The 18207-nt window shown below is 37.9% G+C and overlaps 1 protein-coding gene across 1 annotated transcript in view; it reads right to left on the reverse strand.

The window, feature by feature from the left end:
- The window catches only part of LOC110577261 (mitochondrial poly(A) polymerase), a 31250-nt gene extending 16401 nt beyond the window's left edge, over nt 1-14849 (reverse strand). Inside the window, exons 1-4 of the mRNA XM_021686521.2 lie at nt 14694-14849; nt 7631-7803; nt 6886-7119; nt 5366-5590 (exon numbers count right to left, since the gene is read on the reverse strand). Coding sequence (XP_021542196.1) covers nt 5366-5590; nt 6886-7119; nt 7631-7803; nt 14694-14847 — 786 coding nt within the window. The 5' untranslated portion in view covers nt 14848-14849. The remainder of the gene's footprint in view (nt 1-5365; nt 5591-6885; nt 7120-7630; nt 7804-14693) is intronic.
- Nucleotides 14850-18207: the final 3358 nt, after the last annotated feature.

Genomic DNA, 18207 nt, shown 5'->3' on the forward strand with positions numbered 1-18207 from the left:
TCTGGGAATTGGAACTGAGGTTCAGAGTCAACCATGTGGCTGAAATATGTATCTCAGAAGCTTTGGAGCAGGCACATTCTACATCACAAGGACAAAAATGTAAAGAAAATCAGTGGGGGTGCAGAGAGTGGAATGAAGGGGAGAAAGAAAAATAAAGCAACTAAGTGGAAAGAAACCGAATACTTCATGGGCTCTTGATAATTTACACTTCCTACGTCTAGTTCTTTCCTAAGACTCATCCACATTCCTGGCTCTGGGTTCAATGAAGCTAGTTTGAGTTGGTTTCTGTGAACAACCAAAGAGTATTAACTAATACAGTTGACAATAAAGAAGGGGGGAAAATACAACACCCTGTCTAACAAATAAAGGACTGGTTAAGTAAATTACGGTACATTCATTCGGTGCTCTGCAGCCACTGAAAAGGATGCAGTAGACTGAAATGCCATGACAATATTAACTGGAGAAAAAAAAAAAAAGATCAAATTATAATCTGTAAAGATTAAGGGGTTTTTGTTATAAAAAAGAATTTCTACATGTAAAGGAAAAAGTCCAGAACAAAACGCATTAAACAATTCACAGTAGTTACCTCTGGAGGTGGTGGGACCATCAAAGATATTTACATTACACATTTTTGTAACTATTACTATATAATCATAAAAGAAAACTTTATGGGGTGCCTGGGTGGCTCAGTCGTTAAGCGTCTGCCTTCGGCTCAGGTCATGGTCCCAGGGTCCTGGGATCAAGCCCCGCATCGGGCTCCCTGCTCCAGGGGAAGCCTGTTTCTCCCTCTCCCACTCCCCCTGCTTGTGCTTCCTCTCTCGCTGTGTCTCTCTCTGTCAAATAAATAAAGAAAATCTTTAAAAAAAAAAAAAAGAAAACTTTATATAGATATGACATGTATACAATCTCCACAAGTAAATATGTTGTGTTTTCTCTACTTATTCTGTAATCCAGACAGATTTTTGTATTTAAAGATTTCCTTTAAAAACATTAAAACTTCAAAAATCTAGCTTAGCCTCTTTGTTAAAACATCTTTATAACTTTTGGTTCCCTAGTCTATTTGATTTTAAAATTAAAGCACATACCAATTTACATGGGAAGCAGGAACCCAAACAAGAGTAACCAACAAATACAGCATAGAGCTCCTCAACAGAAAACCAAAGAAAGAGAAACATCTTCTGTCAGGATTAAACAGTACCAGGAGAAAGACAGATCTGGGGTCAAACAATCTCAGGATGGCAAAAGAAGAGCAACGGGGAGAGTGGTATCAGACCAGACGGTAGAGGAGTCATGCTGACCTCAGATGCATGGAAGGGTTAGGAATACACAGAAGAAAGGGGATAATGAGATTTTTAAATTAAATACTATAAATGAGAGAAAAATAAAATCACTGAAGTAACAAGTGAAAATGACACCAGGGAAAAACAGATCTGAGTAAAGGAATCAGGGCCAAGAAATTGGAGAAACTGTGAACTATAAGTGGGAATGTGCCAGTTATTGAAGCTATTCACCAAATATTCTGCATCACCTTTCTGGTATTTAGTAGGATTGTCAGGTTCCCGTCCGAGTTAAGCGCAGTCACGTGATGACCCGCTTTCACCAATGAAATATGAACAGAGGCTTCACAAGCCACTTCCAGGCAGAGCTTTAAGAACCAGCGGTCAGTTCTCTACTGTGCCTTTCCACTGCCTTCAGCGGTAGAAGCACAGGCGTGGGTGGTGAAAGTTCGTCAGCCTGGGAGCTTGAGTGCCCCCTGCCGACCTGCTTTGGCCACACAGCCTCTGGCAAGAGATAGAGGGTGATGTGCTAAATCACTGAGATTTGGGAGCTGTTTATCACCAAGGCATAACCTGGCCTAAACCGGCCAATGTAAGAAACAAGAGATCCAGAACCACATGAGGTAATTCTACTTACATAAATGCACTCTGCAAGGAAATAAAACACTGCAATTACGGAAGACGCAGATTATGAAAACCATACCTACTGTGAGCAAAACGAAGATCCTCCCCAAAATTACACTTCTCTAACAAATAAAACTTAGAGAAATTCTTCAGACACCTAATCAATAAACATTTACTAATTTTGCTGTACCTCTGGCACTATGTTTCAGATAAATTTTTAAAACATTACTGCATGCTCTTCCTAACTGCTCAGGGATTATGCCAGTATCTAATAAAAATAAAACACAGGGTAAGCACCTTGTCCACAGCAATGATTTAGACAACAGAATAGGACTTAGCCACCAATTTTTATTTCTGTTACCTAAATCCTGTCAGATTTAAACCCTTTAGAAAAAGAAAAACTAAAGAAAAGAGCAAAGGCAGATTTTAGCTTAAAATTTTGTGCTAAAATGATCTTTGTGGTAAGTTAGGTGGTACACTTCACTTGTAAGCATCTTTCACACATTAAGAAACTTACACAAGTTTACAAGTGTAGTTGGTAAATAACTTTCACTTATTCATTAGCAAAACATCTGTTTAGTGCCTGTGGTGCAAGGATATTCTACATAGTGCCAAAAGATATACAAGAGTCTAACACCCTCTTCCTAACTCCCCTCAGTTCGGGTCGAATAAAGCAAACACCCGGAACTATAGAGCAAGGTGGTGTGCCAAAGGAGACACACACCAAGAGGAAAGAGGAAGGAGAGTTCACAAGTGCACAAAGCAAACAGGCTCTTTTATGAAGCTGATGAATTTAAAAGTGCTTCTGGGGGCACCTTTTCCTTCTCCCTCCACTACCCCTCCCACTCCTGGGAGCACACGCTCTCTCTCTCTAATAAAATCTTTAAACAAAAGTGCTTCTGTTTTTCATTATAATTCATTTTTAATGTTTCTATTAGCAAAGCTGTTACAATCTTAAACAAGCACATATTTCAAAGTATACATTTTTAACACATTTCATTAGTTAAACCTACATACCAAATAATGTCAAATTATTTAGTGAGACTGGAGCACTGTCTTTTATTTATGTATTTTAAAAGATTTTATTTATGTGAGAGAGAGAAAATGAGTTGGGGGGGAGGGGCAGAGGGAGAAGCAGACTCCCTGCTGAGCAGAGAGCCCAATGTAGGGCTTGATCCCAGGACCCTGAGATTAAGACCTGAGCCAAAGTCAGTCGCTTAACCGACTGAACTACCCAGGAGCCTCTGGAGTACTGTCTTTTAAAATATCTTTTCGGAACGCCTCTGTATTTCAGAAATCTAAGAGCCAACTAAAGGTTTCCAACTCCTCTACTTTCAAAGAAAAAGCTGTGTTTCCTATTTGCATAATAATTAACTAGTAATACTGTTGCTGATAGTGATCAACATTTGACACTTATTACATGCCAAGCACCATCCTAAGTGTCATGTGTATTAACTCAGTTGGCCCCTCCAGTGCTCCATGAGATAGGTGTTACAGCACTATCCCAATCTCATGGCTAGAAAAATGTCAGCACAGAGAGGACAAATAAATTACCAAGGATCATACAACTGGTAAGTAAAAGAATTACTCTTCTGCAGTCTGGCTCTAGAGCACAAGCTTTAACCATTACAATACATTATTATGCACCTTGATTGTTTTGCAAAGTCTTTTTACCTACCTTAGGAATAACCCAGCGCAATTTAAGTGTCCCTGCCAGGAATTTAATACCTATTAGTCTTAGTAGAGGAATGATCCATTTCATTTTGATGTATTTTGCATTCCTTAGCCAGTTTTAATTCAGTAAGTATATACTGAGCATATTAAGTTATGCCAGGCACTATGTGGGATAAGACAATGAACAGACACGGCTTCTGCCCTGCCCTAGCTTATGATATAGTGGGAGGAATATATCAGCCACTAACTAAACATAACAGAAGAACTGTGGAGAGAGAGAAACATGAGCAAGATACTGTGAGAGTTTAAAAGGAACTGTGTGACTTTGGTTTGAGGATATACGTAAAGGGAGAGAGAAAAAATAACTTAAAACAGAATTAAGATAGCAAATGTCAGGAAAACTAAAATGCTACTAATTAACATATGAAACATATATAAGAACTTTTATAAAAACTTACAAAGAATATTTGCAAAGAATGAAAAAAGTTTTGTTTTCAAAATGGCAGGCTGAAGGGCCACCTGGACATCCACATAGACAGGAAATCCACGTAGACAGGATTACTAGTTCGAAATATGTAAGACAGAGTCATAAAAATCTACATTTTATAAACACACAGAAGCCTTTCCAAAGTTTTAATTAAATTAAAGCATCCTTTATACTGTTTGGCAGGATGGCAGAGATATTGGTTAACTTTACCGGTTCGACATGCATATTTATAAGTACTAAATGGAATATATAATTTCCAAACTGTAAGAGGAAAAAGTGGAATGAGGCAGGAATAAAGCAGTAATCCACAGGAATAAAAGGTACAGCAGAGGGAATACAGTCAGTGGTACTGTAACAACATTGTATAGTGCCAGATGCTACAAGACAGACACCTGTGGTGAGGACAGCATAACATATAAACGTTTCCAATACGGCACACCTGAAACTAATGTAACAATATGTCAACTAGACTTCAGTTTTGCTTTTTTTTTAAAGCAGCAATCCAGTTAAGAGTAAGGGAAAGGGAATGAAAAGCAAAGAAAAAGTACAGAAAAAAACATAAATAAAAAATAAGATACTAGAAATGAATCCAAAAATCATCAGTAATAATGAACGAATACATTGACTTCAAAGACTCAAAGCTCAGAATTAAAGCACAAAATTCAGTGATCTGCTATTCATCAGAGAGACACCCGAAGCATAACAGCATATTTAAGGTCAAAATGAAGATACAGACGAAGATACGTGAAGCAAATAATCAGTGGTTATCTTGACAGACAAAAAAGAATTTAAGGAAAAAGCATATGTAGAGATAAAGGACATAATTGAATGATAAATGAACAGTAAGAAGACATAATAATCATATACCTATATACCCACATGTAGCTAACATAGCCTTTGAATAAAACAGAGATCAAAAGAATTCCTAGGAAAACTTAACAAGACCAAAAATCACGAGATTTCAAAGTATTTCAATGACCAGATCACACAGATAAAAAAATTAGTTAAGATACCGACAATTTGAATAACACAATAAATAACCTTGGCCTAAGGGAAAAACTTCAGAACTCTTGGAAAAAATTATTCATTTTACTGCGTATGTGTAGAATATTTACAAAAAATGATCGTATATTTTATCAATACAAAGAAAGACTTTATAATTCCAAAAAATCAATATCAAATAGATCACATTCTTTAGCTACAATGTTTATTAAAGTTTAGAAACCAACAGTTATAATTTTATTAAGTCCAAATATTACTTTTAAAATATCTTAACTTTAGTGATCTAAAGAAATATAATTACCTTGTTGGTGTTGAGTTTTCCAATTTCATCTAGATCCAAAAACATGTCCAAATCACATCCTAATTTCCCAAAACTGTTCACTGAGGAGCCAAAGGGTCTCACTGTACAGTTCTGAAAATATGCAGCTGCTAGGTCTTCAATAAGAGAACAGGTGAGATATCGGAGCTTAATGTCCTCCTCCGTTAACTGGAACTCCTTCAGGAGAGTGTTCAGCTGATCATCCATCTAGCTGGCCAGAACAAAACCAACAAAATACAGAAAATGTACAGGTCATATAAAATAACTGTCATTTTACTTCCAGAGATCTGATGGCTTTGGAGACCTACCATAAAAACATATCCCTTTTCCTTCAACCATAAAAGTTGATTAAATTTTTTTAGGGGCACCTGGGTGGCTCAGTCGGTTAAGCTGCTGCCTTCGGCTCAGGTCATGATCCCAGGGTCCTGGGATCGAGCCCCGCATCGGGTTCCCTGATTAGCCGATAGCCTGCTTCTCCCTCTCCCTCTGCCTGCCTCTCTGCCTACTTGTACTCTCTCTCTCTCTGTCAAATAAATAAATAAAATCTTTAAAAAAAAAAAAAAGATTTTTTTAAATATCCCTTTAAAAAGAACTGAGGAATGATAACATTGGCAAAATCAAAGTTGGCCAGAACTAAAATCACTACTTTACAATTAAAGTATTGTTTTAGGAAAATGAAAATAGTCAAATAAAATGCTCCAGAAAGAGACCAAAACAACCACAAAGCTAGACATTTTTTTTTTTTATCACATTTTAAATGAAGTTGGGGGGAAGGAAGAAGCAATGTTAAAGACAAGAAACACTAGAAATAAGCAATGCTTTAGGTAATGAAGGCCCAAGATCCCTCAACTCCTCAGAATAATAATCCTGTATCTTCACCAGAAAACTGGTGTTAAAGGCATCACATTTCAAAACTGTGCAAGTATTTAAAATAAAAATCATAGCCTCAAATGCCCTTATTTGGAAATAATATTGAAATTAACTGAACTAAGCATTCAACTCAAGAAAAATAAGTAAAAGAAAAGAAGGAAATGTAGAAGGTTAGAAAATCAAACCAAAAAATACCATTTTGATAAAAATCATGAACTGATTCTTTGAAAGGACTACTAAACTAGCTAAACCTTTGACAAGCCTTTGTAAGAAAAACTAAAACTAATATAAACAATGTTAGGGCAGCAAAATAGATTAAATCAGAAATGAGATTTTTTTTTTTTGAGATATTTTTAAATTTACAGAAAAATGCCAAGTACAACTATATGTCATTACGTTGACTGGAGAAAGAAAACCTGAACAGTTCAAAGGCTGAAAACTCTGGAAGAAGGTGGTTACTTGGGAGGAGTATAATGGGGGTGTGGGGGCGGGCATCGGGGAAGGATTACTTTCACTTTTCACTCAACATATTCTGTAGTCTATTTTATGATAAGAACCTATAATATACAAACTAATGTCATATATACACACACATATTTTTAGAAATTGGGGAAGTATACCTAAAAACTTACACTTTCTGCATAACAAAGTAATTCAGAAAGCTTCTTGTTTGAAGGAGGGGAATGATTACTGCTTTGTATACAGGACTGTTCTGAAGTCTGGCTTGATGGATTCTTCATCTTTAAATTGAAGAAACGCGACTTGAATGGAATTGCAGCCTCTGTCTCCATACTCGGAGTTCGAGTTACATTCTGTAGTGAAGTGACACTTTCCTTTTGAGAAAACTCTACAACTGCATAAAGACCCTATGTCAAAATCATAAGGAAAAGCAGAAGACATCTCAGAAGGATATATTTTACATATTTACATAGTGTTTCAGTTCAAATTTCCAAACGATTATCATAATACTAAAAAAAGATTCATTACAAATGAAACACTTCTAACACAAGCACTGGTTTTAATCATTATAAGCAGACTAAGAAAAGGAACAGCATAAAGTGATACTAGTCAACAGAAGCTGAAAACGATGAAATAGAAAATCATAAGGCAAAACAAAAATCCCCTCCCCCCAGCCTTTATCCCTAAGATAACAGACTAAAGTATTCAAATAATGGAATCAGTCAGTTATAAGTTACTTATAATTCTGTAGTAATGCCATAAGGATGTCTATTCTCATACAAAAAAAAAAAATCATTAAAGAAATTTAAAGAAAGATGTAAGATATCAAAAGAGAATCTAACTTTACCATATTGCAAATAACAAATGGGACCTTTACCTTTCAAAAGCATGAATGTCAGACTGTTTTCAAATACTTACAAAGCTCTCATAGAAGAAATGACTATTAATAGGTCCATGTTGGGATAAATATTTCAGAAACTTTTTTTCACTGATTTTATTTGGGCAATGTATTAGAACAGTTCGCTGTGCCTGTTCTCGTCTTTCTTTCTGCACCTCAGAGAATTTCTTTTTGGGAGTCCTGTCTTCAGAGCCTGTGAATGAGACAAAAACATTTGCAGCACACACACACACACACCAATATAAAATTTAAAGCATATTTCAATAAGGTATATAAAGATTTTATAGCTGACTAAATAAATCCAAATCTCATCTTCTTCTTTACCTATGTAAGAATGAAGCTATACTACTTTTGATTTTCATTTTACCATTCTCTTGTAATTATCATTAATGCTGTCCACTTTCCCAGTTTTGATTTACTGTATTCAATGCACAGCGCTGAAAAGAGAGAGATCCACAAAATTATAAAAGCAAAATCAGGAATGTAAAATCACTCGTGTAACACCTCCCCAAATAAATACACACATACAAAATCTGTATAAGCTGTAACATTCCAGAGCCTAAAAGAAATTATTATAAGCCTGAGTGTAACGAGAATGAGTTTAGAACTTTAATGTATTAAAGTAAGTTATTATAGTTTTTCTTTGTCGTGGGCTTTGATCTGGCTGAAACAATTAACAATGAGTTACCAACTACCGTGCTGTGTATCACAGGGAAATCAAAGAATTTAAAATCGAGTTGCTGCCCATAAAAGTTCATGATAATTTTACTAATGACATACATGATTATTTCTTTTTTCAAAAAAAACCACTCCAGGGGGCGCCTGGGTGGCTCAGTCGGTTAAGCGACTGCCTTCGGCTCAGGTCATGATCCCAGGGTGCTGGGATCAAGTCCCGCATCGGGCTGTCTGCTCAGCAGAGAGTCTGCTTCTCCCTCTCACTCTCCCTCTGTGCTCGCCCTCCCTACCACTCTCTGTCTCTCAAATAAATAAAATCTTTGGGGAAAAAAAAAAAAACAACAAACACTCCAGGGGTTGGGGGTTTTACAATCACAGGAAATGAAGACAAGAGCTGTGAAAGTCAAGAATTAGATATTAATAGGGCGCCTGGGTGGCTCAGTTGGTTAAGCGACTGCCTTCGGCTCAGGTCATGATCCTGGAGTCCCTGGATCGAGTCCCGCATCGGGCTCCCTGCTCGGCGGGGAGTCTGCTTCTCCCTCTGACCCTTCCCCCCCTCTCATGTGCTCTCTCTCTCTCTCAAATAAATAAATAAAATCTTAAAAAAAAAAAAAAAAAGAATTAGATATTAATAAATCAATTGACCACAAAGGAAAGATCAACAACTAAGTATAAAGCCAAACAATGAGTTTTAGCAACTCATTTTTCCTCCAATATATTTAACTTCTAGTTGGGTGGCTTAAAAGTGTTTCCAGAAGTCTGGAATGGTAGATTCTAGAGATTATAAACCACCAAGTCTGATATCAATACTCTAAAGAAATTCCAAAGAGAATAAATAGTACAGAAAATAGAATCGGTATATGGAAATTGGCAGATGCTTTTAGACTCCTCTTCTTTCAAAAGGTTATAAAACTGATGGATCAAGGAATACTACAAACTACAAAACTACAAACACACTTAATTTATCTTAATTTCAGCAAACTCCAATACATCCTCGCAGACCAGACAGACAAATGTGCGTTAAGGCCAGTAAGGGCTTGCGGAACCCTAAACTGTGTTCATTAGTACAGACCCAGAGGCAGTCTCTAATGGCACACCACAGAACTCTTGGCCCTGACACAGTCCCCATGTCCAACAATTGATCAAACAGGTACTGAGTACCTTTCCTGCATTTACTGTACTAGATACTGAAAACACATCTCTTAAATAGGGGTCCACATCTCCATCCTGAATGCCAACTCTTTAACATCCATCTCTTATTTCAAGGCCTAATTCCTAAACTGGTCTCATTCACACTAGTCTTTTCCTTCTCAAGCAATTCTTTGCTGCCGAAGTGACCTTTATAAATTAATCTTTTTAAAAAGTCTTATTTTTTGACCTCCTTGCTTCAAACCCTTCAGTAGCTTCCCTACTGCATTCAAGATCAAGTCTAAACGTGACAGCGTGGGCATGTATAGTTATCGGCATTTTGTCCCACCGCTCCTCTTCAATGTCAATTTCTACCATTTCCTCCTTTTGCACTGTTCACTTAAGGTATTCCATACACAATACTACCACATACTGTGAACTTTTAAAATCTTCCTGTCTCTGAATGGAATGCCCGCTTTCTTATTTTCTGCCTCGAAAACTCCCATTCACCCTCCCAGAGGTGTGTGAAGACTTTTGATTTTCCAGGACAGACTCTCCTCTCTCTCTCTATTACCTTACTTCAACATCTGTGAAAGAAGGTAATTCATGGTATTGTATTTATTTAACAATATGGAAAAATATGTCTTCCATATTGAGGACAGAGACTATTATTATTCACTTTGATCTCAGTCTATTGACAGTCCTCCCAATTTGTTCCTTTTTTTTTTTTTTTTTTTTTAAGATTTTATTTATTTATTTGAGACAGAGAGAGCACATGAGAGGGGGGAGGGTCAGAGGGAGAAGCAGACCCCCTGCCGAGCAGGGAGCCCGATGTGGGACTCGATCCCGGGACTCCAGGATCATGACCTGAGCCGAAGGCAGTCGCTTAACCAACTGAGCCACCCAGGCGCCCTGTTCCTTTTTTTTTTTGATACAGGCTCTGCCTAGACCACCTCACCCACTTTTCCCTTTGTAATTACTACCTATATTTTCTTGTCTCTAGTTTTCACTGAGTCTAGACTGATGTCCAAGTGCTTACTGTAAAAGTAAAGCCAAATTGTTAAATTTTATAAAGTAAAAGTATAAATCCTTCCCTAGTTCTCTGCCCCTAATAACACCCAACTATTAAGTTTGGTATTTATGTTCCCAGATATTTTTAAGGCATATATAAACATACACATTTGTATTTCTCCACAAAGAACCATTTTTTACATAATTAAAAATTACTGAAATCATACTATACATTCTGTTTTATAATATGCTTCTAAAGACTTAATACATTGGTGATATCTCTGTTTCTGTATGTTTACCTCATTATTTAAGCAACTGTGTAAGTATTCTTGTTAATTCATCATAGGTTAGTCAATCCTCTACTGATAAATATTTGGGTGGTTTTCCTTTCTTCACTATTACAACAATACTGCAGTATCATCTGCATACAATGTCTTTGCACCTTTTTGCAAGTATATCCCTGCAGTTGATCACTAGGGAGGAGAGACTGAATTTAAGATTGATAGAGAAATCTGATAAAAGATGAAGAAATGTGCTTGAGAAGATAGGAGAGGTAGAATCCAAAGTATTAATAATTCTGGCCTTGAACAACAGTAGGTAAAAATGATGAGGACAAGACAAAGTTGTGAAGGAGGGGATAAAGAATTCAGGTAGTTTATTATCTCACAAAAAGCTTATCAAATCTACCAATGACACAAAGTTCAGCGTAAAAAGTAGTGAGTGCTAATATTTTACGACCAACGCAATTTATGGCATTGATGACATAATCTGGTAAGCATAAACTTAACACAGAAAATAAGACTAAATACTGTCCTGCATCTAAAATTAAAAACAACATAAAGATACAATGACATAACGGGGAAGAAAATTAATCTAGGAGTAGTTGCATATAAGAGGCCCAAAAGTTTAATTTGATCAACGCTCAGAATTAGTCAAAGAAATGTCTTAATTTCTGGGATATGGATAGGGAGAGAATAAACATATATAAAACTCCAAACTTGGGGCTCCTGGGTGGCTCAGTTGTTAAGCGTCTGCCTTCTGCCTTCGGCTCAGGTCATGATCCCAGGGTCCTGGGATCGAGTCCCACATCGGGCTCCCTGCTCCACGGGAAGCCTGCTTCTCCCTCTCCCACTCCCCCTGCTTGTGTTCCCTCTCTCAATGTGTCTCTCTGTCAAATAAATAAATGAAATCTTTAAAAAACAAAACAAACTCCAAACTTTATTAAAACAAATGTTTTCAAAAGGGATAACAGAACTTCTTTACTATTTACTGGCAAGGCCACAAATGCAGTATATGTTCTACTCTGGACATAATGGATATAAAGGATTTTAAAGAACCAGAGAGGGGCTCCTGGGAGGCTCAGGAGGTTAAGCGTCTGCCTTTGGCTCAGGTCATGATCTCAGGGTCCTGGGATCGAGTCCCGTATTGGGCTCCCTGCTCGACGGGGAACCTGCTTCTTCCTCTCCTGTTTCCCCTGCTTGTGCACTCTCTCTCTCTGTCAAATAAATAAAATCTTAAAAAAAAAAGAAAAGAAACAAACAGAGAACATCTGGAGAGGGGTAGTAAAAGGTCTAGAAACTGACAGAGAATTACCGTAATAAAGAATTACTGTAAATACAGCCTGGAAAAAAAACTAATGAGAACCCAAATGCTGTCTTCAAATATAACAGTGAGCTGTCTTCAAATATAACAGTGAGCCCTCCATTCGTGCAGCACTTCAGTTTTCCAAGCACCTTCACATACACACTCTATTTAGAATCTCACAATAATTTTTGAGATACAGTGGGTCTATAACTGGTGGAAAAACGGCACAAAATCAAACATCTATAAGCTAAGTAGCCACTTATAGAATTAATCTGTTGTCTGATTGCCTAGCATCTGTCCCCCTTGTTCGAGTTACAACACATCCTGCTTGTAGAAAGCCGCTATATGAAGTTGTAGGGGGGCAGTCAATACAGTTATCCTACCTGTGACACTGACCCTCACCCCATTAGATAGGCTAAGATTATTAGACTATTTTGGATAGCTCCTCTGGGTCCAAAGGGTGGGGGAGCAGGGTGTGATCAATCAAAAGTTCTTTCTTCAAATTCAGGTAAAAGATGATCTTATTCTTCCTTCTGGCGAAGGCTACAAACATGTAAACATGAAGCTGCTGTGGCCATGCCTCTGTGTAGAAGAATCTGAGATAAGGGGGCAACCAAACAACAATACCCCACATTGACCACATCTATCCACCTTAACGCATCTAGCTCCCTCTGACGTTTGGTTACATGGGTTGGTATATCCTCCCCCCTCTACTTAAGCTAATTCAAGTTAGCTTCTGTCACCTGTACCCCAAAGAGTGCTGAATAATACACTGCATATTCTTACTCTTAAAATTGGGGGTCTTTCCCACTACCCAAATGAAAGCTATGTCAAAGCTAAGCTTACTTAGCTCATTACAAACATTTTCCAACCATTAGAGCCTGACCAAAAAATGGATTTGGTTGATTTATGAAATACTGTGTTCCTTGTTACTAGAAAATATTACTAGAAATGTTTTCCAACAAGTTCTCATACTAAATGGAAACCTCAACTGGAAATTTCTCAAGTTTCTTCCAATTATAAAATGTTATGCTTCTGAGTATAAAGTGCAGTTACCTTCTTCTCTTTTAAAAAATGGAAAATAAATTCAGACGAAGATCTTGTTAGGCACCCCAAAAGTCCCTGAATATTTAGCCAATTATGATACAAAATGAAGCACATTTCCTAGGAAAAACAACAAAGCTGTATGAACAAAGAGTATAGTCTTGGAATCAGGTTTTTTCCTTATCTTTGCTACTTCATAGATGGGTAAGTTTCAACTCGCCTCTTGGACTAGCCTTTTTCCTCATCTATAAACTGCAGTAATAACTCCTTCCGTACCAACTTTACAGTTTTATTTCTCAAAGAGCTTAAGAAAAAACTCCCAAATCTAAACCACTATACAGATGTCAAATTACAATAGCTTCTTTGACAGAATCCTTACTTAAATTTTCAGTTACTTGAGCATTTTTAACAAAAGCAGTTTCTACCAAATACAATCCAATCAGTATGTCAGTGAAATGTCATATTAAGTAACAATTCTCACTCCCTGTCAATATGAACCTTTATTTATACAGTCTGATGAGAAGAGCAATCCCACCATTTATTTTAGGGGAAAACATTTTACTTGATTAGCCTACTACAAAAATATTCCCAGAAATAATTTCATCTCTTAAAACTATAGCCCCAAGAGGGGCGCCTGGGTGGCTCAGTTGGTTGGGCGACTGCCTTCGGCTCAGGTCATGATCCTGGAGTCCCTGGATCGAGTCCCGCATCGGGGTCCCTGCTCGGCGAGGAGCCTGCTTCTCCCTCTAACCCTCCCCCTCTCATGTACTCTCTCTGTCTCTCATTCTCGCTCTCTCAAATAAATAAATAAATCTTTAAAAAAAAAAAAACAACTATAGCCCCAAGAAATGGCAGAAATCAACATATTGCTTAATAATTTGATTCGAGGTCTAAATGAACTCAGCTATGTAACCTTGCACAAGTTACTTAGCTCTTTGAGCCTCTCTGTACACCTGTCAAGTGGAGACAGATGATACAGTCTTTGCTAGGTTGTTTTAAAAATTGTAAATAAGATACATGCAGCTTTTGGGTCACAAGAGGGGTTCAGTAATAGTGGGCTTCTCAATACACAAAGAAGCATATAAATTTAGAACGTTTACGGGGCAGCAGCCTGTTCCGGTGAATGCAAATCTGTTACCTGGTTACCAAAATGGCCAAAAGAATAAAGCAAACGGCAGTAATGTCCACAGGCAGAATACTACATTTGGGAGCCGCGAATATTGTTATTCATTAATGCTTCACTACTCGTCCTCCATCAACAACTTATAAAATCAGATACATTTGTAAATTCAGCAACTGACCGATGTGTGGCATCACTGTTTTCATTGGGAACGTTGTTCCGCCAAATTATAAAATATTAGCAAGCCGTTCTCTTAGCCTGAATTTCACAAATATTTAAATACTTTCATTACTGTACACAGGCGTCCTCAAAGAAAAATCACCCACCCCACTACCACCACGAGCAAGGAGCGGCCCTGCGTTCCCCTGATGAGATTAGAGGAGGACGGGACACGGCCTCACCCTATTGCCAAAGGCTCCATGCACAAGCCACGCGCTCGCCCACGATCCCAGTCTCTTTCCCTTTCCCTCGCTCGCGGTGGGTCGCCGATACAGAGCAAACCGAGAACACGGCGCCATCACCTGTCTCCACGTTCCTCGAGGACTGCTCTTCTCTCTTAACGTCTGCTGCCACAGTTCCTGAGCAACTGAGAAGCCTGTGAGTAGGACGCAGGACTTGACTTCTCTGAGCACATAGGGGTAAACAGGCCAACATCCCCACGCCGCGAGCCGCCATTGTCAAAGTAACACGAGCGGGAAGACGAAAGGGCACAGGCTCCCGCGCATGCGCGCTGGAGCGAAAGGAATGGGAAGCCTAGAGGGTCAAACTAGGTGAAAGCTGCGGACTAAAGATGCCTTTGCTTTTGGACCTGTTTCTTTTCCGCTCTCCCACAGTTCTCTAAAAGACCCCTCCCCAATAGAACGAGCCCACCACCTGCTCTTTAAAATAGTCCTGAAAATAGAACCAGAGAGCAAGGTCATGAGGAAGGAGCACGGACTTGGGAATCTATACTTAGAGTATAATAAATGCCAACACTTTTTCTGTAACAGACACTGTTGTGAGTGCTCTACTTGTAATTGACTCTTAATCCTTAATCCTCGCGGAGCAGGGATCCTGATGCGGACCTCAATCCCAGAACCCTGGGATCATGACCTAAGCCGAAGGCAGAGGCTTAATGACTGAGCCACCCAGGCGCCCCAGTACTTCATTCTTTCCTGTGACCAAAAATAACATTCCATTACATGTGCTAAAAGATAAATTGAGGCATATTAAAAATTTTAAGAGATTATTTGAGGAAAAAAACAATTCAAATCAGGCAACATCCGATCTAGCAGATAGAAAGGACTCTTAAAGCCTGAAGACTTGAAAATAAAAACAAAAGACTTTTATAGGCAGAGGAGAGCAGGAACAAGGAAGTTAAACTAAGCAAAAAGCCTGCTGGTTATTGCAAAGTTACTTTCCTTTAGGGGATGTCCCAGTCCTATCAGGCAAATTAATTAGCTAGTGCTGATCCTGTGATTCCTGACTGACTGGCTTAAGATGCCATTTCTGGGAGAGTTGAAACAAATTAATTCTTGGTTTGGTTACATGGGGTTTAAACAAGTAACTGTTTGGGGCCTGTTGTCTTATTTTTAACAATGGATATGCTGCATATGGTTATCCATTTCTGCTGTTTCTACCTTTTGGCTATTATAAATAATGCTACTATGAACATTCATGTATCAGTTTTTGTGTGAACATATGCTTTCACTTCTCTTGGGCATATACCTATGAGTGGAAGTGCTGGGCCATATGGTAACTCTGTTCTTTAGAGGAAATGTCAGCCTCTTTTCCAAAACAGCTGCACCATTTTCATTCCTACTAGTAGTGTAAGAAGTTTCCAATTTCTGCACATTCTTGCCAATATTTGTTATTTTCTGTTTTTTGTTTTGTTTTTTTTTAAAGATTTTATTTATTTATTTGAGAGAGAGAGAATGAGAGACAGAGAACATGAGAGGGAGGAGGGTCAGAGGGAGAAGCAGACTCCCTGCTGAGCAGGGAGCCCGATGCGGGACTCGATCCTGGGACTCCAGGATCATGACCTGAGCCGAAGGCAGTCGCTTAACCAACTGAGCCACCCAGGCGCCCTGTTTTGTTTTGTTTTAAGATTTTATTTATTTACTAGAGAGAGAGAATGAGAGAGAGAGAGACAGCATGAGAGGGGGGAGGGTCAGAGGGAGAAGCAGACTGCCTGCCGAGCAGGGAGCCAGATGTGGGACTCCATCCCGGGACTCCAGGATCATGACCTGAGCCGAAGGCAGTCACTTAACCAACTGAGCCACCCAGGCGCTCCTTCTGTGTTTTTTTTTAAATAGCCACACTGATGGGTATGAGTAGTATCTCACTTTTGATTTGCATTTGATGAATGATGAGACCTTTTCATGTGATTATTGGTCATTTGTGTATTTGAAGAAATATCTATTTGGATCCTTTGCCCATTTTTAATTGGATTTTTACTACTGTTTTAAGAGTTCTTTATATATTCTGGATATAAGTCCTTATCAGATATATTATCTGCAAACAGTTGATCCTATTCTGTGGGTTGAACTTCACTTTTTTGATGGTGTCCTTTAAAACACACAAGTTGGGCGCCTGGGTGGCTCAGTTGGTTAAGCAACTGCCTTCGGCTCAGGTCATGATCCTGGAGTCCCGGGATCGAGTCCCGCATCGGGCTCCCTGCTCGGCAGGGAGTCTGCTTCTCCCTCTGACCCTCCTCCCTCTCATGCTCTCTGTATCTCATTCTCTCTGTCTCAAATAAATAAAAAAAAATAAAATCTTAAAACACACAAGTTAATTTTTACGAAATCTAATTTCTTTTTTTCTTTTGTTGCTTGTGTTTTAGTGTCATATCTAAGAAACATTGCCTAACCTGAGGTTGTGAAGATTTACCCCTACGTTTGCTTCTAAGATGTTAATATTTTTAGTTCTTACATTTAGGTCTTTGATCAATTTTGAGTAAATTTTTATATATGGTATGAGGTAGGCATCCAATTTCATGGTTTTGCTTGTGGATATTCAAATTGTCCCAGTACTATTTGTTTAAAAAACTCTACTTTGCCCATTAAATGGTATTGGCATATTTGTTTAAGTCAGTTGATCATAGATATCTGGGCTTATTTCTGGATTCTAAATTCTATTTCATTGATCTATATGTCTATCCTTACACCAGTACCACACTACCTTGATCAATGTAGCTTTGTAGTAAGTTTTAAAATCAGAAAGTATGAATTTTCCAAACTTGTTCTTCTTTTCCAAGATTGTTTTGGCTATATCAGGTCCCTAGATTTCCATATGAATTTATGATCAGCTTCTCAGTTGCTGCCCAAAAGGCAGCTGAGATTTTGATAGGAATTGTGTTGAATCTGTAGATCAATTTCAGGAGTATTGTCATCTTAACAACATTAAATCTAAAACATGAACATGGAAGGCCCTTCTATTTATTTAGTTCTCCTTTAATTTCTTTCAACAATGTTTTCCAGTTTTCAGTGTATGAATCTTATATTTATTAAATTTATTTCTAAGTATTTTATTCTTTATGATGCTACTATAAATGAAATTGTTTTCTTAATTTTGTTTATGGATTATTCATTGCAAGTAGATAGAACATTCAATAGAATGTTCATTGCAATAGAAACACAATTGATTTTTGTATGTTAATAGTGTATCCAGTAACCTTGATAACTCAGTTTTAGTTCTAATAGTTTTTTGGTAGCTGCATTAGATTTTTCTATATATAACTTCATGCCATCTGCAAAGAGATAGTTTAACTTCTTCCTTTACAGTTTGGAAGCTTTTATTTCATTTACTTACCTAATAACTCTGGCTAGAACCTCCAGTACAATGTTGAATAGAGGTGGTAAGAATGCACATCCTGTATTGTTCCTGTTCTTAGTGGAAAAGCATCCTTATAGTTTATGTTATTAGTTATGGGTGTTTTGTAGATCCTTTTACCGGGTTGAGGAAGTTCCCTTCCCTTACTGTTTGTTAAGCATTTTTATCAATGAAAGTGTGTTGGATTATTTTTTTGTTTTGTTTTGTTTTTTTCCTGCATCTATC

This window comes from Neomonachus schauinslandi, chromosome 5 (assembly GCF_002201575.2).
Source record: "Neomonachus schauinslandi chromosome 5, ASM220157v2, whole genome shotgun sequence".
NCBI classification, from domain to species: Eukaryota; Metazoa; Chordata; class Mammalia; order Carnivora; family Phocidae; genus Neomonachus; species Neomonachus schauinslandi.